The 22,715-nt window shown below is 43.0% G+C and overlaps 1 protein-coding gene across 1 annotated transcript; it reads right to left on the bottom strand.

The window, feature by feature from the left end:
• Positions 1–12,544: 12,544 nt before the first annotated feature.
• CMTM6 (CKLF like MARVEL transmembrane domain containing 6) lies at positions 12,545–22,265 on the bottom strand. Its single transcript, XM_071735434.1, has 4 exons — positions 22,086–22,265; positions 15,735–15,911; positions 14,560–14,655; positions 12,545–12,759 (listed from the first exon to the last, which is right to left on the bottom strand). The coding sequence occupies exons 1-4, from the start codon at positions 22,206–22,208 to the stop codon at positions 12,610–12,612; spliced, it is 546 nt and encodes a 181-aa protein (XP_071591535.1). The 5' UTR covers positions 22,209–22,265; the 3' UTR covers positions 12,545–12,609.
• Between the last annotated feature and the right edge of the window lie 450 nt (positions 22,266–22,715).

Here is a 22,715-nt window from a genome sequence, read left to right as displayed (position 1 = left end):
GCTTCCTTGCCCTGCCAGCACAAGACCAGTTTAAAGGACATACACCACATGGGATTTCATTCTGGGCACCTTGAGTAAAAACACCAGCAGTAAAAGGTACAGACAGTGTGTGTGTGTGTGTGTGTGTGTGTGTGTGTGTGTGTGTGTGTGTGTGTGTGTGTGTGTGTGTGTGAATATATGTCTTCTTTTGTTTGATCATGAGTTTTGCCAAGACTGGCTTAACCACAGTTTTTGGAAGCCATCACCCTGACTTTAACTTGGACTGACAGAGTAGTTATTTAAGGATACAACCCCTTCTCTTTCCCCAGAGGAAAGAGAAGTGCTCTATTTCTGATAGTGTCTCCTGCATCTCCTGAGTTATTGCTTCAGATGGACAGTAGACACCTTCCTACATGCTTTAACCCCTCTTGGCCACCCTGTTGGGACCCAACATTCTCCTGCAGACAGCATGAGTGCAGCTGAGCCCTCAGCACTGTGTTGGCCAAGGGGAGAAGCACCTGCTGGGGACTGGGGCTGGAGCCTGAGCTTGCTCTGAAGAAAAGGCTGTTTCCACTCTCTGCTGGAATTGTACCACTTCTCCTGGCACTATATTAGCATCCTTTTTTTTTTTTTTTTTTTTTCAGCCTCCCATCTCATTCTGTCACTTGTCAATGTGTGGAGAAAAAACCTGAAACTTTAGAGGCAATATCATGCAGTCTGACAGCCAAAGAATGTCTGAACTATACCCTGTGATCAAAGAATATGTTCTGCTGTGAGTGCACTTGTTTATACTGGATCAAGAGAAGTAAATTACAAGTTCCCTTTTGGGTTTTGTGCTTGTTGACAGGTCTAAAGCATGCCTGCAGCTTTTGCTGTTGTGACAGTGCTGGGTGTGTAGATTCACCAGATGCTCTTAGTGGTTTCAGGCTGGAAAACTGATATCTCTGCTGCCAAAGCTTCCTCAGTTCCCCCAAATCCTCCTTGTGAAACATGTCTACCAAGAAAAGCACAGGTTTTGCTGGTATCACCAGCTCTGCTGGGGCTCTGTGAATGACAGCTCTGTCTGGCAGGGACTTTGGCACCTCACTACTGTAATTCTGCCAGCAAAGGCGTTTCAAGTTTCCTTCAGTGTCAACCTGGTTCTGAAAGCTCCATCTGTCTGCAACTTCGTCAAATATGGGATTCCAGCTGTTTTAAAAATAAACTACGCTCACTACTTGGATGATGTAACAGCTCTAAGAATCAGATTTTTGCCTTGCTCGTTTTTTTTCCTTCCTCTGCTTAAGGAGCAACTTTTTCTCCGGGGAGTGTCAGAATACATCCTGGAACTGGAAGAAAAAGAGGTAGAAAACAGAAAAGATTGTTCCCCTGCCCTGTGTGTAAGCGTGCTGGTTTCTGACTATCCCACCCACAAGCTGTGCATCCTCTTAGAATGTATAAGTTGGAAGAAGAAAATAGGCAGCACAACCTGTTTCATACTGCCAAAAAACCACTCCTGCTGTTTCACCTCTTGGGGTTTGGAATGGGTTAGAGTATGAATAGTGCTTTTGTTGGGTATAAACTGGGAAGATCAGAAGGGGATATGAAACTTTTTTTAAAACAGGTGAAGGGTGGCTTTGAACAGCTCGGGGACCACAGCGTTGGGTGAAGACATTGCAGGTTATCTGATGGCTTGCACAGTTTTCTGTTGCTTTGAAATGGTTGTGTTTGGTATTGTGTGAACTGTGAGGTGATGGGTTCTTTTCTCCTAAAATGCTTTGGGAACAAATCAGCATGTGGAGTATTGGGACACTAGGAGAAGGATAACTTAATTATCACTAACTAAGGGTGGGTGGAGAGGCAGGGGAGGGGGAGGGCAGGGCAGGGATGTTGAGTGATGCTCCAGGGAAGAGGACTAGGAGCTTATTAGCACACAAAGGAGCAGGGCACAAGGAAGAGCACGTGCAGACATTAATAGAAAGCTTATGAGGGGAGGAACTAAAGTGAGTACATTATACAATAATTGAAATGCTGGCAGATATCAACAGTTCCTGGGTGTCTCAGTACCTGAAGGGGAGACATGCCTGGAGTGATAAAAAAGTCTGAAAATTTTCTGCTTGCCTGCTATGTACGCTTCATACCCCGCATCTGGGATTTTCATGTTCTGCCGAAGCACTAAACCTGACCCAGAGGCTTCAGAGCATGGCATCAAGTTGCCACATGTTTAGCTTAAAATTGCTCAGAGCCCTACTATTCTTAGAGAATGGAGCAAAGTGCTGCTGCTGAGCATGAGAGGCTGTGGCCTTGGCCATCCCTCCAGCTAGGAGCAGAAGTACAGACCTGCTTTTAAAATGTGTCACCTGAAAGCCAAGGAAAGCCAGAGCTATTGCTGGGCTGGCATCCAAGAGGTGCTGCTGGTTGTGTGAGGTGGGGAGAAGCAGGGACCAGAGAAGGGGCCTGTGGGAGGCCCAGTGTCCTGTTCTTTCTGCCTGCAGAGATTTACACCCAGGTGGAAGGAGAGAGCCCTCACCACAGAGCTCCAGAAAGTTGTTCAGCACCTCACCTGTTCAGGCCCTTGCAGCTTTCATCCTGGAGCTCAGATGCAAATGCTTTGCCCTTGGCTCACCTTGTGTTTCTCTGCAGATGCCCAGGCCAGCACATTTGTGAGGCCATCCCACTGGCAACTTGGTTTCAGTCCCTGCTCCCAGAGCCTGTTTAACCCTACTACATGGAAGCAGGTCAAAAGCTGCACTGGTGCTTTTCATCTTCCTCTCTTGGAGAAATACAAACTTTTTTTCCCAGCACAAAAGCAGATGGAAAACAGGAAAAGCAGTAGGGGTTGTTGGCTGCTCCTTCCTATGCCTGTCCCTTCTAGAGGTCACTGATGTCCCACAGTTTGCTTCAGTACTGCCTGTCCCTCAGCCCAGATTCCATCGGTCAGTCCCCTGGGTCAGGACTCTGGTTTCTCACAGCCAGTATGGTAAGTGCACACTGTTGTTCCTGGGGATTCACCAGTGTACTGTGGATTCCCACCATCCAGGAGTTTGCATGAGTAACTTGTCTATTTATTGAGTATCAAACAAGCTTTCACCACTTGCCCAGATCACTCCCTTTGCCTTCAAGCAGTTGGCAAAAAAACCCTAAAAATCTGTCTGCTTTTTGCCCTCTACCAAACTTCTGTCTGAGCTGCTCTGACAGTGAAATCGAAGCTGTCTGGCCATGTGCAGAAGCAGCCCTTCTCACAGGTAGGAAGCTTGAAAGTGAAAAAGAAAAAAATAAAAGGGCTGCAGCAGCAGCACAGGAGTTTCCTGCCTCAAGGGTGAGGTGGCTGCCAGAACAAGCTCTCAGTTTTACATGGAGGCAGAAAAGAGATACTGAAACCTTTGGCGTTGTTCTGGCGTAGTGCCGGGAAAGCTTGGCTTTAACAAGCCAGTGTTGAGTAGCCAAAGGCATGATATTGTGGCTGCTTAGTATGTGCTGGGAGGGAGAGAGCAGTGTGATAGGGTGGGTTCATAGAAAGAAGGCTGAGAGGAACCTTGACTTTGGGGTGGGCAGGGGAAGAAGGAGGGCCACAGCAGAGTAACAGCACAACCCGACATTTCCTGAGCGAGCAGCTCAGAACAGTCCCTGTTCCTCAGGTTAAGGTTCTTTTTATACAACTTCCTGAACATGATACGACCTCCAGCAGCACCTGTTTTTTGCATATTGCTGAATTACAGCTTTACAGAAAGGCACGAGATAAATATTCTCAGAAAACAGTTTTGTCACTGGGTAGCGGAGCACATCCCTCAGAGCAGCAGCCAGACATGAAGCCCAGAGCTTTCAGAGTAGAAGAAAGGAATAGGACACAGATAAAATTACTTCAATTAAAACGAATTCTTGCATCCTGGCTTGAATTGAGTTGAATTTGAAATGCCCAAGGTGGTGTAAATCTCATAGATTGCTCTTTTGATGCTTACAGACCCAAAATAACAGTGGAGCACAAAGCAACAATTTGAAAGGAATAAACTGGAATCTCTAAAGCATTAGCAAAAGAGCAGTGGTCCTGCCCTTCTCACTGTGACAGCAAATTCAGCCAGCACAGAGAAGTAATACAGAAAGGTACCGGGTGTCCTGATGCCAATGCTCAGTGATGCAACCCCTCCAGTTTACTCTGACTAGCCCTAGAATACTTTCAGCCCTGTCCTGGTGCACAGAGGCACTTCCATGTACATCACCTCCTGAGCCTCCCCTGCCTGGGACTGAAGATGTGTGCCCTCAGACCGTGTGGCAAGCCAAGCTCCTGGGGAAAAGGGGATAACACAAAGGAAAAGGAACAGTCTGAGTGGCCACCCAGCTCTTAATTCCAGCACTTGCATCTCAGCACTTAACCAAGCTAATGCAATAGCTGGGTGGACGGGAAGAGACCTGGCTAGGAGCTGTCTGTCACCTCAAAGTGGGTAGGTAGCCAAAAGCATCCATTTGCAACTTCCTTTCATCACATCTGCTAGCCAGCTGTGATGGTAGTGCATGATTTCTCCCCTCCCCCAGTACAGCCTTGCCAGCATGTGCAGTTATACTAACACAAGTCTCTTTTATTGAGATTACTGGGAGGAGGACCAGTGCTGGTGGCTTTGTACCACCACAAGAACAAATCACAGCTCTGCTGGTATAATAGCTCCTTTTAAATCAGAAGTGCTTTGTCCATCTAGCATGGCCTACTGTTATTTCTACATCTGTAAATCACTCTTAACACAAAACTTAATGATCTGTGTCCCCCTTTTTCATGAACCCCAGCCAAACAAGAGCACAATGCTGCAGCTGGAGCTAATAAGCTATGGTGGCAGCAAAGCACTCCATTAATACCTCATGCTCAGCAGTTTGTGATGCATGAGAGTTGAATAATTATGCTCTTGTTACCCTTAAATGAGAGGCACAATTGCCAGAAACAAGCATTTACAATTAAAAAGCTGTATCAAGTCAAGGACACCATTTGTTCATTCATAAAACAGGCCTTTCTGAGCAAGAAGACCATGAGGCAGAAAACAGACAGGCTTATGTAGACAAGGCAGTTGTTTCTAGAGTTGTATTATACCCCCCTCAGATAGATAACCCCAGCCACTCTATCCCAGCTGTTTTGAGAAACCAGCAGGCAGAGCTTTAGCAAAAGCTCTTGTAGCTATAGATTGCACTGACAGGGAGGTTTAGTTTAGGTTTGAGGGACAGGAATGGGAAGCGGGGTTTGAACAATAGAAGTATCAATAACTAGTGACCTGCAGCCCTTGAAACGACAGACAGGTGTAGGGCAGTGAAAATGGGTGATAATTGATAAAAATAGAAATTATGGGAGTCTGTCCTCCCTTCTGAATGTGCTTTGTTGCTCACAGCAGGGTAGCAGCTCCACGTCTTCGGTCAGTGGTGTGCAGAGACTGCAGAACTATTAAATAACTGTTCCTTCCTTACCTACAGGTCAACATGAGCAGGCATTCCAGAGTAGTGTGTACACTGACATTTTTAGAAACAAAGGTATAAAGGAAGTACTTAAAATGAGGGCTATAGTGCAGACTTGCATTAATCTGAGCAGCATTCTACCACTCTCTAAGCAAGGGTAGGGCATTTGGTAATAAAAAAAACTCACCATGCTTTTGTATTACAACATTATGCTTTTGGTATATCCAAGTGAGGGCTGAAAAAAGAGTTTTGCAGGACACATCAGACTTAGCACTGCAGTATACTACATGCTTTCATGCAGCACCTCTAGCAACAGATACCTGACTTGATATTTGCTATTGCTGTCCTCTTTTGGCTCCACATCAATCATGCTGCAAAAGAATGTGCTTATCCTGTCACCTCCTTCTGAAGCCCAGACTCACACCTCAGGACTTGCCTACTTCAAAGCAACCAAGACTGTTTTATTTTCCCAGTCCCCTTCTAATATTCATCCAAGAGATAATAGGTCACAAGAAACAAACTGAATGAGTGATTAGGACACATGGGATGGTCAAAAAAAGTTTCGCTGGGGTGCCTGGAGAGGACTGGAATTGCAAGCCCTGTCTGGCATGCAATACAACTATGTTTGCCAAGATTGCTGTTTGTGGCCACTGAATTTTTTCCAGCGTGCATAATTTGCATTTTTTTTTATAATAAGGTTCTCTCGTTTAACTTCCTGAGAGTCCAGGAAATGCTCAGGTACTCCCCACTCCTTTCTTCTCCCACCCATCATCCACGCTCCTTCCATTGAAAACCACAGTGTTGTACTGACTGTGAAAATCTTCCAAGTTGCAGTACAGGGTCACAAGTGCAGGTAAAGTCATGCAGCTGAAGCTTGACTTTGTAATAAAAATTAGTAATTGAAACCCAAATAATTTCTTGACAGGTTACAAGACAATAGGAATAAAAGGAAAATTTTTAAACTGCTTAGGTAAAGTAGCTCCTTAGGACAATATTGATCGGATTAGACTATAAAAAAGCCTTCAAGCAAATTACTGGTAACAATATCACTAAAATGCACAGTTCAGTTTATAGCCACACTGACAAAAGAGTGCAGGCCAGGCTTCAACTCCAGTGCAAATACAGGTAGGAGGATGGTTAAGTCCTCCGAATAATTTCAATCGCAGGATCATCTTTGCCCTCTTGTGGGCAAACTTCTCTCCTGCAGCTTCTCAGCTGCTTTCTGTGCAGACAGCCGCACTGTGGCACAAACCGAATTTAAAACCCATCGCCGCCCCGCCTATCTTCAGCAGGCAAGGAAGAGCTATTCTGAATCCAAAGAGAAGTCAAACCCAGAACCCAGCCAAGCACTTAACCTTGCTCGTTTGCTTCCTGGGCGAAAGCACAAAGGAGGCTCTGTGATAAAGCAGGTGGCTGGTGGTGTTCCTGGCTGGAAGTTAAAGCCCACACAAAAGCAAGGACACGCCCCACCCAAAAGCAAGGACACGTCCCACCCAAAAGCAAGGACACGCATGTGTGCTCAACAAGGGATGCGGGGACAGCAGCAGAAGCTGGTGGTGCCTGTGCACTCACTCAGGGAAGCTGCAGAGTAGCAGCCTCTTCTCTCCCCCTGCTGCCCTACGCTGGGAATTCACAGCGAACTAACTTGGGTGATGCTCCTGAGAAGGGAGTGGTCACGATTGTAGCAATAACAGGACTTAAACTGCGTGGTCATGCTCCCAGTGATGAAATCTTTCTTTGGACTTCTGAGTCATTTTCTCATGCTCTGTAAATCCACCACTGGCGTACCCTTTTAATATAACTTTTTGCCTCAAATGTTTCCTTGCACCTAGTTTTCAAATTTAATTAAAAGCATTTGAGATCTTTTTCCCTTATGAATCTTTATGGTTACACTCATCTCTAGCAACTTCAAAGGCAATTTCACCTTTAATGTTACAATATAAAGACAAATATACTGTGGAATTCCAGATTCAGTGCTGATGATGAAGAAAGTGCCATTCACCTCCTGTTTGCAGTTATCATCACCAGGTAATCAGCAACCTGTAGGATTATGAAGCAGAAAAGCTCCCCTGCCAGAAAGCATGCAGATAAATTTCCTTCTCCTTACCCCTGTCACTGAAAATCAGACAAATATTTTTAAAGGATCCAGTGGCTCCCCCTCAACCAAGCAACTTGGTCACCTGCATTCTCCTGCACCAGAAGAATTATTTGCTCATAACACCTTTTGTTAGCTTGTGCTGCTTCCTTTAACAAGTCTGACACTTCATTTTTTCAGCTCCAAGTAATCAAGGGAATAGGAAAGCAGCACTTGAAATCTGCTTATCATCCTACCACGGTAGGTGTAAAGCCTATTGCAAATGACTTTGGTTGGACCCTTGGGTATGAGGCAATACTGACCTTATCAGACCATTACTCCTGGAAACTTGCAGTGAGAACATCCAGCCTTGCAAGTTGGACCTGCTTCCCCAGTACCAGGCAAACACAATGCAAGCTCTTTCCTCCGAACCAGGAACAATGGATGATGTTATTTCCTAGAGTTGCCTCTGGGAGAGCTACACAGCGACATCAAATCATAGCAGAAGAAACAAGAAACACTGAAATTATTTACTAATACTTTATTTTAAAAACAATTACAAAATATTTTAGAAAGTCCTTAAGACTGAAAAAGCATAACAACATTAAAAAAGACCGCAGGTTTAAAATATAAAAAATATTTATGCATTTCAAAATTATTTAAATGGAAATTCAAGGCAACATGGGCAACAAAACTGTATAAAAGTTTTATTATACGTATAAAACTACTGTACTATCTTCCTGATTTAATAATCATTAAAAGTTACTTAGACTCTCAAAGGTATTAAAAGTGACAAATAGTTCTGAACAGCATAAAATTTAATATCTAGAGAATTGCTTGTTTACAGCAATACACTATAACAAAGATGAATTTCCATCTTAAAGGCACTGTCAGCGTCTTGATTTATCGTTACAATTTTATATAACCCTTCAAAAATTTCACAAAGTATTTCCCATCAGTGTAGAAACCTTGGTATTTTTATTGCACCAATTTGAACGGGGATCACCATGATGGCCTTTGTGCAACAACACCTTGTGCAGAGCCCTGAGAACTGGGTGAGATGACTCCCTGCTTTTTCAAGTTGCAGAGTGCAAAGGTAGAACTCAGCTGTAAAACACCACAACCCTTTCCTGCTATTTTTAAGCACCAAGTGCAAGCAGTAAGACACAATACTTTGACATATTTAGAACCCAAAGGGCACCGGTAGCATTGTGATTTTAATGTGGGCTAAACATCAAACACAAAAATTAACATTCATTGTCTACACAATGCACAGGCACATTCTCAGAGCAGGAACTCACAGGCCAGCCACTTAACAAGTCTTCACATGTCCTGAAGAATCCTCTGCTCTAATTCTCAAGGCACTGTAAACGAAGCCTGAATGTGGGTCCAGAGCCCTAAAAATATTTTTTGGATGGGCTCAATGGAGAAGACAAAAGCTTTTTATGTGTCTGAGCAGGCTTGCAACACCACTGCCAAGCACTGTGGTGAAAAGGGGAGATGCCAGCCCCCAGGTAAACTTACTGGCCAGTTGCTTCTTTCCACAAGTTCTACCACCAGTTAAGTTTGTACAGAGATGGTTACTTTGCAGTAACAAAGACAAAATTTAAGAGAGTTGCTTGTAACAGCACTTCTACCAGAGCTCCCACCACTTTCCTGAACAATCCCTAATCCACTTCAGTCAAAATAAGGCACCTTAATGTAAGCAATTTAAATGGCTGGTTTAAATAAAGTAGGTTGATTTAATCAGAAGCAGGCTGGGAAACAAGAAGAGTGCTTTGCTGACAGAGCATAGGGAGAGAAAGAGACATCCAGCCACACACACTGAGCTCCTGCAGAAAGAGCTGTTTGATGCAGCTCCAGTACCATTCCCTGGGATCAGTCTAATTACAAGGCAAGACACCCAAAACCTGCATCCAACACCAGAAGCAAAGGAGGGGGCATGTTAAGACTACAGGATACCAGCCTGCTCACCGATTGCAGCAAGAAAGTCCCTCACCCACCTAGTCTCTGAGGGCAGAAGGGCTAGGAGGGACACAGGCCTGCCCCTTTATCTTCAGAAGCTGATGAAACAGTTAAGGAAATGGCCTGGCAGAAGCAGAGAACAGCACACACACCAGCAAACCTACTTTTCAACTATTTTAAAACAGAACAAAAAGAACACCTCATACTTACAAGCCTGGGATTAATAGCACCACCATGCAGAAACTGCTTTGTTAGCCAAGAGCCAGTTGGGAAGCAACAATTTAGCAATTACCTTGAACCCATAACCATTATGTGGCTCATATGCTCCTAATATGTAACTGCTATGTGACAGATGAATTCTAGCTAGACAGTATCTGGGATGTTGTAAAGAATAACAGGACTCTTCCTATTAGTAAACTCTTGTGACACATGGGAAGCATGGGTCAGTAGTTTTCATTTCACGCAGTCTGATCCTCAAATCTGTGCATGAATCAGTCAGTTGGTGAGAGAATGGGTATAAACTACCTCCCTGGAACAGCTGAAATGAAAACAAAACCCATGCCAGAACCCCCTCACTCTAACAACCTGAAGCAAGGCAGGGATGCCAGCAGGTATGTAGTGGGGCAATCTATCAAACTATTCTGCAAAGGTTGGCAACGTTGGCTTCAAAAGGCTTTATGGTCTGCTCATGGGACTCAGGAGATCTTGGTCAGAGCCAGTTTCTTCTGCCATGGACTCCTTTTCCTAACAATGACTTGCTCTGCATTTCAGTTCCTCTGTGTAGTAAATATAATTAGGGAGGCTGAGCCAGAGAGATGGCTTTACAGATCCCTTTTTGGACCTGAATCTCCAGTCCAGGGATGGACACCAATAGCAGTGCACTTAGAGGGGGAAAATTCTAAAGAAAAAGCAACCAAAACCCATCATTCCATTCACATATTTTCAAGCTAAGAAAATTTGCAGGGGAAATGATCTCAAAACAAATGGTGCTGCATTGCTTAATAAATATCAGCAGCACAGCATTACTCTTCCAGTATATTTACAGCTTTTAATTATAGATCAAGATTCAAGATTACAGACATTTTGGTGTGAAAATAAATTCAGTAGTATACTGGGTGATAAAGAAAGAAAAACGCATTAGAATATTAATCATAGATCTGGACACAATCCCCAAGGTAAGACATTGCAAATTGTAACAGAGGTATTTCTCATAATGGCACGTTTCCTGTCACCAGTAACATGGCTTGTAAAAAACCATCTCTAATCTACCCAATTTTCAGAGACAGATATAAAAAGCCCTCTGCAACGAGACTGAGATCAGGCTTTAGTGCAAATGGACACTAATAAATACAAGGGAAAAAAAAGCCAGACCAAAGATAACTTCTTCTTCAAAAAGCAGGAAATTCTGGGAAGGAAAGTATGTCTTTTATGAATGACTCTGAAACCAAGATATACAGATTAAATTTGATACTTCCCTGTCAAAAATTTACATCCTCCAAGCAAAGTGTAGTGTGAGGCTTAAGTCTCAGACCTTAGAGAGAGAACATCACAAACTCCTATTCATCAGAAAGTGGCAGCACTGGAAAAAGACTTGGACCCTCTTTTACAGTCCTTTGTCTCTCAACAGCGTCCTCGTCCTTCTGCAGATACAGATTGCTCAGCCAATTTCTGGAGGGCTTGGTCTCAATGCTGCCACAACAGTTTACAGGACTACAAAATTTGTCAGACTAGGGTATTGATGAAATGGAATTAATGCCTGGAAGACACATCAGCTGTGTTAAAACTCAACTTGTTAAAACAAGAAATGCTTTTGCATAATCAGCTTTTTTTCATTTGCTTTGATATTTTACAACATCTCCTGGACTACAGCAATTTGCCCCACTTTTTGAAGGCTTTTCTCTTAAGTGAGGTCCAGCAGTCTCGCTTCTACCTTGGACATCTGAAAAATACCTTTTCATCACTTCATTTCTTTTAGCCATCAACATCTGGTCTGATATGTCTGTCACTTGTCAGATACATGTTGCATCAGTAGTATCCCTTGCCTGTTTGTTGCCTTTAAGACGAATCAAAGGTACAAGTGCTTACAGACCTGTTTACTAGCTGACCTAGTCAGTAGCAAGAAGTCTCAAGCTAGTGCCTTATTTACAAACAAAGAAAATGGTGTGGTTCATTAAATGAATTAAATGGTTCATTAAATGAAATAAACCATTAACCATAAGTCAACCAAATCAATCATTAACCATTAAACCATAAATCAATTAAATGGTGTGGTTCATAAACAAGCTGCATATGGTATTAACCTTCCAACTAATGTTCACCTGGATAATACCAATGTGCTGCAACATTTTTCCCATTGATGCTCAGATTGACACTTTTTCAATTACTTTGTGAAAATATTTGGCCATCTTTTTCCTCTCACAGCTGGCTTTTCAACTCTCTTCCTGCAACTTTTGTAGCTTTCAGAAGAATCTGAAAGAAGTTTCTGGCATACAAGTCCAAACTTTGATAATCATGGGGTACAAAACTATATCCTTAATATAACTTTATGTTACTCTCTCCATGAAACCCCTGCACTTGCTATTGCTCTAAACTGATCTCCACAGACAGAACTGAGACATATGAATAGTCAAAACAAAATCCTTGATGTTAAGGGTACACATTTCTGTAAGACTACAATTAGGTATCCCTTTTTCCTTCACAGTTTGACCAGTAAATACAAGAATGAATTCTGCTGTACTAATTTATAACTTGTAACAGAAGTATCTGGTCCATTTATACAGATAGTATCTTTAGGATATAGGTCAGAATTTATGCACATTAACTGTTAATAGTCACCTCTGTCAAAATCAAATCAGCACACTGTTGTCCTCAAGCTATTCCAATTAGACACTGGTTTTTGTTTTTTGTGGGGTTTTTTTTGTGTTTTTTGTTTTTTTGTTTTTTTTTTTTTTTTAGTGTCTGTCACCTGGACAGGTGGCAGGACCCAGTTATTAAGCTGAACCAGTTACCTTAAAACATGATGCTCAAGATGCCATTACCTGACCTAAGGATCTATAAAAATTTGCAATGAGCATTGCATACAAAATGGATCAGGAAGAAGAGACAGAAGTTGTCACCTACAGTGCACTGGAAGTTCATTAAGTTTGCTTCATTGAAGAAAATAATTAAATAATTCCAGAAGGTTAGGTTTGTTTATTAAGTGGCTGATTTTCTGTGACACTCAGAGGGTTGCCAGGATTTTCAAGGCGTTTGTCAACCTTCTGTTTCTGACTGTGAAAATACTCTACAAGAATTTCTGCCAAAAATGTACCACTTGCAAAAAATCCAAACACCTGTGAAAACAAAATGAATATATTATTTTAAAATGTACAGACAGTGACAGTATTCTAACACTGTTTGGAGACATTTGCTGGACTATTTACCTATGCTATTTATGCTTATGTACTAAGATTACAGTCCTCCTTAAATTGGTGGTTCTATTTAAATTAGAAATGGATCAGAAATCATTAATTCTAGCACATCTAATGCAAAAAGGTTTTACAGTTGTCATTCTCTTAATCAAGCTTGAACCATACAATATGTTCTAAACAGCTTTTAATAGTAAAAGTAAATTTATTTTCTTGCAAAAATAAGTTATTAAAGAAGCATGGCACTGGTGGTATAGCAGAGTATTTATCTAAGAGTTGGGTGCTGCTCAAGAGACTAAGGGAAGAAGAGTAACACATGTAAGATGAAGGGAGATAAAATCTGCAGGGCCTAAGCAAGTCCTGGCTGGGTCAACAAAGGTGGGGTTAAATGACATTTTGTTAATGACATTTCATTCTTAGTCATGGCAAGATAGCAATTAGGAGAAGGTTGGTTTGAGCAGCTTCTTTCAAACAAGGGAACACATGCATTGTTCTACTTTTACCTCAGTTTTACACAATTGACTTGCCAATTTCACATTATTAAGTCTTAAGTCAAAATTGTTTTGTTTTGGTTTTTTTCAGCAGCAGAAAGAAAAAACTGAAAGACTTTCTACTGAAACCACTAGGTCTGAATAAGTCAACATCACAGAAAATGACTACACAAGAGAGCTATCTCCAGTAGCTCATGCTACCTTTGGAACAGTACTATTTTGCTTTCTTTTCTAACTCACAGAATCATCAGAGTTGGAAGGGACCTCTGGAGATCATCCAGTCCAACTCTCCCACTAAAGCAGGATCACCCAGAGCACATTACCCAGGACTGCATCCAGGTGGGTTTTGAATGTCTCCAGAGAAGGACTCCACAGCCTCCCTGGGCAGCCTGTTCCAGTGCCTTGTCACCCTCACAGTAAAGAAGTTTTTTCTTGTATTTAAATGGAACTTCCTATGTTCCAGCTTGTGCCCAGTGTCCCTCGTCCTGTCCTGGGAACTACTGAGAAAAGTCTGTCTCCATCTTCCTTGCACCCACCCTTTGTCTCATTCAAGAATAAAATCAGAATTTGATCTTTTAAACTCACATATTCACAACTCCAAAGTTATTCTAAGGAAGACCCAAATGAATGAGGAACTATGATATCCACAGCATCCCAAATTCTCTTCAGTGTCTTGCCCTGAGCCTCTTCAGTGTTCCCTGAGAGATGCACGCCCTGTTGCTCTTCTGTTTCTGTCACTGAGGAAACTGCTGTTCTTACTGCAGCTTTTACAGTCAGCATTCTCCACATGGGCAAAAGACATGTTTTCTTGTTGACTTTGTGAGAAGGTGGCATTATAAAAGGACAATTGAAGAAAAAAGCAGGCATTTCAGAGCTAGGGTGTAAGAGAAGTGGGGAAGCTGTGAGAGGGGGCAACATCAAAATGGTGACAGATGACAGGGAATAACGTGGAGCCAAGGCAGTGAAGTCTGAGGAGCCCAGAAGCAAGCAACAAATGCTGGGGAGCTGCAAGTGGACACAGAGCCTTCCAGCAGTCCCAAGGAATGCCTGCTCTTTGGATTTCCTATGGTAAGTTCCTGGAAAGTCTGAAATAGGTAACTGCTCCTGAATCACCACAATGCACTGAATCTGTTCCCTGCTCAGTCTTTTCCCTGCAAACTGCATGAGGTTTAGAGGTTAGAGAAAATAACATGCACAATAAATGCAAAATTAATTATGCAATTTTAAGACTTACATATGCAACTGCTTCCACAGACCCAGAACTGGTGGCAGCAAACACTATTGACGCTATCAGAAAAATGACACCTACGGCCAGCATGGCCCAAAAATTCTGCAAGCATAAAAAAAAGCATATTATAGAATTGTAAATATACTACCTGAAAATTAATAAGCACCGTAACAGCAGCTGAGTTAGTCTGCAAGTGAATTTATGCTTTGAAACTTTGATGCTAATGGGATCTTCAGCAAATGTATTTTACAGCTATATTCCAAACAACATTCAACATTAGCATTCAACATTGAAGAGAGTCTGCATTACATACTCTCCTGGTTTTGTCTTCTTTAAGTATTTCATTCATTTTGCCTAACTTCTTTCACAATCCAATTCAGGCTCAGGCCAACCATGCTAGCACTATCCCCTATGGAAGGCATCTAGAAAACCAGAAACCTGTAAGTGAATGTCCTCATTCAAATCTCTTACTACATCCCTTATCTGTAAATAGGGATGTACAAATCTCTCTACTCCTTTGTCTGTACCTTCACATAAAAAAAACCTTTTGTTTCCCCTGAAGACAAAGGGAAGTTCACAAGGCACTATGATATGTTTAGTGACTTTACAGAGCAACACTGTGCCACTGCTTTATCTTCTGAAATATAAAAGCATAAACTGTAACAGTGGGATTATTATAAAAAATGAGGTAGGCTACATGCAGTAGGAAAATACATAGGGTAAACAGGTAAGTTGCAAGTATTGCACTACACAGTAAACTCTGTTCCATATGCATACATACATGCAATGACTATGGAGTAGTGTTAGTCTGCAGTAAAGCCTTTCACCTGAGTCCTCAAATCCTGCAGAAAATTTTGGATATTCACCACATTAAAACAAAACCGTTAGTAGGAATCAAACTTGGTCACTGAGACTGACAGAAAGATGATGACCTTATTTTTCATGAGAGTATGGGCAATAACAAGGTTGACAGTTTTTTAAAAACAAAACAAAGCAGATTCTAACATATAAATTTTCAATATAAAAGGCACTCTCAAAGTTGACTCATTTTTAACTATAAACTACTTCAATCTACCCTTTAAATGCAGAAGAAAAGGAGATGCATTCTGCAGTCCTTTTCTCCACAATAGCCTTCCAGCACTTACAAGAAATTATCTGGTTTTAAAATAAACTTTCCTTACCACTCTCTGCACTTTATCTTCCCCAAACGTTTCATATACATCAGTGCAATACACACAGAGGATCAGGAGGCTCAGAAGGAAGGCGCTGCAGCTTGTGAATTCAAAGAAGTAAAGTCCGCCACACTTGATACATTTCTCCACAATCTCCTCACAAATAACTGCCACAAGAGAGAGAATCTGCAAACAAGTAACATGTTTGAGTTGGATCAAGTCTCTAATATCTTCAGCAAATAGATATCTCTGATATGAACATTAGCAAACACAGCTGTAAGGAAAACTCTCAGGCTACAACGAACCTGGTAAAATTCTGCACTATTTTCTTACAGGCTGTTAAAATAATAAAGTGACACAGTTTACACCTGCTGTTAAAGGCTGGTCAATAAACTACACTCAGGTAAGCTGAGCACACACTGCTGGATGCCAGCTTCTTGATTAGACAGCCAAGAATCCCAAGTTGTGGTTTTGTGCAATTGCCAGTTGGGAGCAAAGGGGGGGCACAGAGGGTGGTGAGCACACATCCCACTCAGAACAAGCAGCAATAGTGTTGCTTATAACTACACAATTTTAGATGCATTGGAGTTCAGGGTGGAGGGGGAAATCTGGATGTTTTTGACACAATCTGCAGCCTCCCTGAAAACTTACAGCTGACATTGCTTCCCTTGATAAACTTCAGACATGCAGCTAATAACTCACATACTTATGACCAGGTAATGACAGAAGCTCAGCTGGACCTCTAGGAACCAAAACTTTAGGTTTAAGCTACATTGGAGAGTATTTTACCTATGCAGAAGCTTAGGTAAAGAAGCTTCACCTTCCTGCCACAGCATGTTTTGAGGAACAAACACGAGTTAATTCCTGCAAAAGAACCACAGATCTGCTGCTACAATTTAATTGCACATGAAAAATAGGGCTTTATTTAAATGCTCTCTCATTCTGGACACTTCTTGCTAGTTTCCTTCATCCTATAAAGCTGACAGGGGATTATAGATCCTTGTAGTAAGGAATTCACCACAATGAAACAAAACCATTAGTAGGAGTCAGACTTGGTTGCTGAGACTGATGGAAGGTGATAAGCCTGTCTTTCATGAGAGTATGAGCAATAACAAGGTTGACAGCTCTTTAAAAACAAAACAAAGCAAATTCTAAAACTCAGGATTTTTATTTTTCCAGTTGGGAAAACTGCAGATGCTTCACCTGCACCTTATTCTTTGGTTTCAGTTTTCTGACAGTAAAACTAAGAACAGCAATTGAGCACATGGGAACTGTTAATTCCCCCTGCTATGCCAGATCTTAGAAGGGCATTTCAAAGCACCGTGTTCTGAATAACCTGCAATCATATAAAGTAAACAGGATCTCAGAAAGGGAAAGAACTCAAGCTAGGAAACCACAGTATTACTATCAGGCCTCCACATACTTCCCTTCTCTCACACAGGGGCTGGCAAGGAAAACTTCTCAGCAGCCCTCAGACCTAAAACAGTGACTACAATGGCTGTCAGAGAAATGTTGTAAACTCTGAATTTCCAGTTTTCAAGGTTTGGGGTTGGGTTTTTTTGCATTTTAAAAGATTTGCTTACAGCTGTGTCCCTTGGCTTTCAATTCCACATTCCTCACAAGGCCAGCCAGAGTGCTGAGATACATTTTCATGTGTAGTTGTAGCTCTTTCTATCAGCACCGAAACCTACCCTTAAAAGAATTTAAGCCCAAATAACCATAATGTTATTTAAATAACTGAAAAAGCCCCTCTCTGCTGAGTGTACAAAGTAGCAAAAAAATCCCCGTCAATGAGTAGCTATAGAGGGGTCAGTGACAAATAAATTAGATTTACCAAGTGCAGTCCTATGTGGGACTTACCCAAGCCAATGTTCAATTTTTTATTAATTAACTGAATAACAAAAAAAAGCATATAATTAAAAAAGCTTCGGCTTAAAGAACTCTGTTTAAAGTAGTATATCAGCAGCACATTTATAAGCTACCACAGAGATCTTAGGTTTCTTAGCTTGCTTCTTGATATCATTATAAAAACCAAAAGGAATTACTCTATTGTCCTATTACAAAAAAAAAAAAAAAAAAAAAAAAAAAAAGTTTTAAATACCACTAAAGACTAGTTCCTAACTTCAGTTTACGTAGTTACAGCTATATAACATATCAAGGAGTTTTTCCTACCATTTTCCAGATTATCATCCCTGTAATCTATCTGTATTTTAGTAAAATACCCCTATTAAATACAGTACGAACACACAAGATGCTTTAAACAATCCAGGACATTCCACAATCCATTCAGCTTCCCAAGAACTGTTTTGCTGGAGATCCACCTTAATCCATCAATATTAGTCCTAGGATCAGCTCAGACCTCTACAGGTTTACATAAAGCAGCCAAATCTCCATTGTTTTGGAGCCCTCTCCATGGGCTGTGGAGAGGTGCACAGGGACACAGGCAGGTATCAGGCTCCCTGGTTCCTGCAGAAAAATTCCACTGCTTGCTCTCCTATGTGCTGTAAAGGGAAAAGCATTCTTGGAGACAAATTTTATTTTTTAAAAGAAAAATATAAGTCCTAGCTGTCTGTATGCACACCAGAAATTAAACAACTTCATCTACCCCTGCTGTGGTTTAACCCCAACCAGCAAATAAGCACCACACAAGCACTCACCCACTCTTCCCGACGGGGGGGGGTGGGTGTGAAGAATCAGAAGACTAAAAGTGAGGAAAACTTCTGCACTGAGAGAAAAGCAGTTTAACAGCTAAAGCAAAAGCCACATGCACAAGTGAAGCAAAACAAGGAATTAATTCACTATTTTTCATCATCAGGCAGGTGCTCAGCCATCTCCAGGAAAGCCAGTTCACCTAACAGTTACTTGGGAAGACAAACACTGTCACTGTGAAGGTCCCCAATTCCTTCTTAAACCCCCAGCTTTACATTGCTGAGATTGATGTCAGATGGTATGGAATATCCCTTTGGTCAGCTATGCTCAGCTGTCCCACCTGTGACCCATCCCAACTACTTGTGCACCCCCAGCCTACTCACTGATGGGGTGGGGTGAGGAGCAGAAAAGGCCTTGGTGCTGTGTGAGCTCTGCTCAGCAGTAACAAAAACATCACTGCATTATCATCACTTTCCAGCACAAATCCAAAACATAGCCACATAACAGCTACTACGGAAAAAAATTAACTGTCCTAGTCAAAACCAGCACATTCTCTTGCCAACAAGAAGTTATTCATTGATACTGATATTACTGTTAGTAACTTCTACACGAGTGTCAAGTCTCTAAAGTAGATTTAATAAGTTAAAGGCTACAAAAAAATACCACAAAAATGAACCAGCTCAATGAACTTCCTAAGAGGCCTGTGAAAATGCTGAGCAGTGCTTTTACCAGTACAAAATATTCTAGTTCAGATGGGTGCACATATTAGTTCTCCACAGTCAGGGCTACTACAAGAAGTGAATGGCTCAGAAAAAGAGCAGACACTTCAGACTGAATTAAAATTTTCCTTTCCAGTTATGGCATTTTTGTTAAACTCAAACCATAGTTGATGATAACTATTTCAGTTTGAGATACAAATTCATTTCTACCTCAAGCTTGGCACAACATGTGCTATGCCATTTACCTTTGTGCATAATTTGAACTAGTCATGGACTAATAAAAACATTCCACCTGTATATTATATATATGTGTATATGTGTGTATATATATATATATATATACACACCCATACAATAAGCATGCCTCCCAGCATCCTTTTGGCAGTCACATTTTAATAATTTCATTTGCCTAAAGAGCTTTAAAAAATAGACTAGGTTTACAATTTCTTATTAAACAGAAGAAAAGCATTTTTAAGGCCCAAAAACCAGTTTTCTGCAGGTGACTTCACAGTACCTGGTAAAATACTTGATCATTTCTATAATAAAGACAGCTGATTTTCTGAGCCCATACCCTGTTTAGCAGTCCATGTGATTATCAGTCTGTGATCTCAATAACAACCACAATTGTAACACAAGGATAATAGATGTTAATCATCATTAGCATCACCGGCATTTCCAAAAATCAATGGTTCCCAAAACCAGGAATGTTTTTCTTACTGCAGATACTAAGGCTTCCACCTTTGGGAATTTTGGGGGCTTGCTTAAAGCATTTTTACCAAGAACTCCAAGATCCGTGCATTTTGATAAAGGGACATAAAAAGAGAGGGGAAAATATGTTGGAAGCTAGGAGGATGAATGACTGTAACTCTTGCTGAAGGAAAGGTACGTGCCACACACTGATAATTCTTCAGGAAAATATCAAGCAGCTGTCTATCCTATTTAGGATAGTCATAATTTTCCTTTTTCTTAGCTAGAAAGCCTTTAAAATAATACTTTTGTTCAGATACACAGTTTAAGACTTTGGTACAGTAGTAAATCTGTGTATGTATTAGTTTAGATGTGAACTGACATATAAATGATCTGCTTGCACCTTAAAGACCATCTAGTTTCAAAACCCCTGCATGGGCAGGGAGACCTCCCATTAGACCAGGTTGCTTGTACAGTCTTAGAAAACATTTATTTTGGCAGCTTTACCTTTACTCAAGCACTCAAGAATCTTATGTTTCTGTTTGAGGGTTTTGAGTATGCGTGAGACAAAGCTTAGAAACCAAACATCTGTCCTCTTTCTGCAAGGGTGAAGTAGTGAGAAAGGGCTGGAAATCACCAGGAATCCCCATGAACATGAGACATCTGACTAAAAAGTCACTTTGCTGGCTAGAAAAAGTACCCTGACACACATTCACACTCGGCTGCCCTTTCTCCCTGTCAGTTTCACTACCTCCCTGACAGTACTTGAGAATGGTGCTCCTGGCATCCTTATCAGCACAGTCACACTGGCACATTACTGAAGAGTCCACAGCCGAGCACAGAACAAACAGGAGTCTGAAACAGGTGCCCAACAACTGGATGGATTCGGGAATAACATCACAAGTAACAAAAAGCAAGCATCTGCCCAACACCAAGTGTTGGAAACGTCTCATGGAACAGGCCACCAACAACACTGCACGCTTCTGCTGTGGTTTTCTCCCATGAGGCACAGAAGAAATGAGTGCCCTGATTTTAGTACAGCCAGGGCAGTGTGATAACCTTAAAAAATGGGCTGCAGGAGTGGGAGCTCCAAATCTGATGCCCCAGCAAGCCCTTCCCAGTTTCACTGCCCTACTCAGAGGTACAAGCAAAAGCTTCTACCCTCCTGTTCTCATCCAACATAGCCCTCAGAAGAAAACACTGAGTTTCCTGTGAGGTTCGCCTCTGATTCATGCTGGGCCCAGCACCAAACCTCTGTCGCATGACACATGCAACATCAGCACCTGCTCCTAGAGCTAGAACATGAGAGAGGAACAAGCCTGTTACCTCCCCACCACAAAATAATCTGAATCTGTGGAGATGAGGGCATTATAAGACACTGTGCCAGCTTTCCAGCCGAGTTACACCTCTGTGCTGCTTTAGTGACCTACAGCAAAGGCGACTGTGCCTCTGCTATGCTTGCAGTCAGGTTCTCTGGTGTGGGGGAACTCCTTCCTGACCCACAGAAATAATTCCCCTGAAGCCTGGTTACAGAATCATAGAATGGTTTGGGTTGGAGGGGACCTTAAAGCTCATCCAGTTCCAACCCCCCTGCATGGGCAGGGACACCTCCCACCAGACCAGGTTGCTCAAGGCCCCATCCAACCCGGCCTTGAACACTTCCAGGGAGGGGACAGACACAACTTCCCTGAACAACCTGTGCCAGCGTCTCACCACCCTCACAGGGAAGAATTTCTTCCTTATGTCTAACCTAAATCTCCCCTCTTCACGTTTTAAACAGTTTCCTCTTGTCCTCTCACTACACCCCCGTGTAAAACGCCCTACCTACCCCTGCTACGACCGCTGCCTCCAGCCCTCGCTTTGCCAGAGTGAAGAATTTAATTTCCGAGCGGCTCGGGGGTTGCACTCAAGCCGGAGGTCACCATAACACCCTCATTTCTCTGCCTCCTGGCCAGCGGGAACACCTGGAAAGCAGGCGGGCGGCAACCACTGGCACGGCGGGAGAGGCCCAGCCAGACCCGAGGCTCCCACTCCTCACCCTCACCCTCACCCCGCCGGCCTCAGCCCAGAGGACACCTCGGTGAGACTTTGGGCTTCTCCCCGGGAAGCCATTCTGCCAGCGGGGGCTCGCTCCGCGCCAGGCCCGGCACGTCCCCGGTCTTGGGGGTGCGGAGGGGGGCACGGCCGCTGATGCGGAGGCGGCCGGTCGGTGGGTGAGGGAGAAACCTCCCGCCCTGGCTCCGCTCCCCGCCAGCCCAAAGAGAGAGAGAGAGAGAGGGAGAAGGAGAGGGAGGAAGGGACTCACGGCCTGGAGCGCTTTGAACGGCAGCCGCCATCCCCTCAGGTGCCTCAGGGTGCAGCCGAAGGGGCGGCGGGATGCCTTGGCCTGCGGCTCGGTGGTGGGGTTGTACACGGTGCCGTTCTCCATAGCTCTGCCGCCGCCAGCACCGGCTGCCCGCTGGGGGAAAGCGAAAGCAAAAGGGAGGCAGCAGGAGGGATGGGGAGGGCCAAGGGGAAGGCGGGGCCCGCCCGGACCCGGCGGAACAAAGGCGCCTCCTGCAGCGAGCGCCATTCCCCCGCACTCCCCGCCTCGGGGCCCTGAGGTCCCGGCTGCCCAGGGAGAGACGGGGGGTAGCCAGGGGCTGGGTCTGTTCGGGGTCTGTAGTCGTGCAAGGGTGGCCTCAGGCTCCGGGCTGTTCTCAGTTTTGTGGGGGGTGCTTACTGAGAAAAGTTTACGAGGCTATTTACTTCCCTGTTGTCACTCTAGATCACGGTATCAGAAGGGTTTCCTTAAGCTAAAGCTTGCCCTTGCCTGCTTGCCCTTGTTCCGTGTTGTCACTGGAAGAAAACACTGCTGTCTCTGAGACTCTGCTGCTATACCTTTGCCCAGATCAACTTTCAAAAGAAGCTACAGTTTTTGGTGCCTACATAAGAG

The sequence above is a fragment of the Heliangelus exortis genome, chromosome 2 (assembly GCF_036169615.1).
Source record: "Heliangelus exortis chromosome 2, bHelExo1.hap1, whole genome shotgun sequence".
Lineage (NCBI taxonomy): Eukaryota > Metazoa > Chordata > Aves > Apodiformes > Trochilidae > Heliangelus > Heliangelus exortis.
Note: the sequence above shows the minus strand (reverse complement) of the source record. Positions and strands in the feature narration are given on the sequence as shown.

Excerpts from the sequence above, each read along its gene's own strand:
- CMTM6 (XM_071735434.1), bottom strand. The coding sequence starts at position 22,208 with ATGGAGAACGGCACCGTGTACAACCCCACCACCGAGCCGCAGGCCAAG. Across the intron at positions 15,912-22,085 it reads CGTTCAAAGCGCTCCAGGCC|ATTCTCTCTCTTGTGGCAGT; the intron begins GTGAGTCCCTTC and ends ACTTGTTTGCAG. Across the intron at positions 12,760-14,559 it reads CTGTGGAAGCAGTTGCATAT|GTGTTTGGATTTTTTGCAAG; the intron begins GTAAGTCTTAAA and ends TTGTTTTCACAG.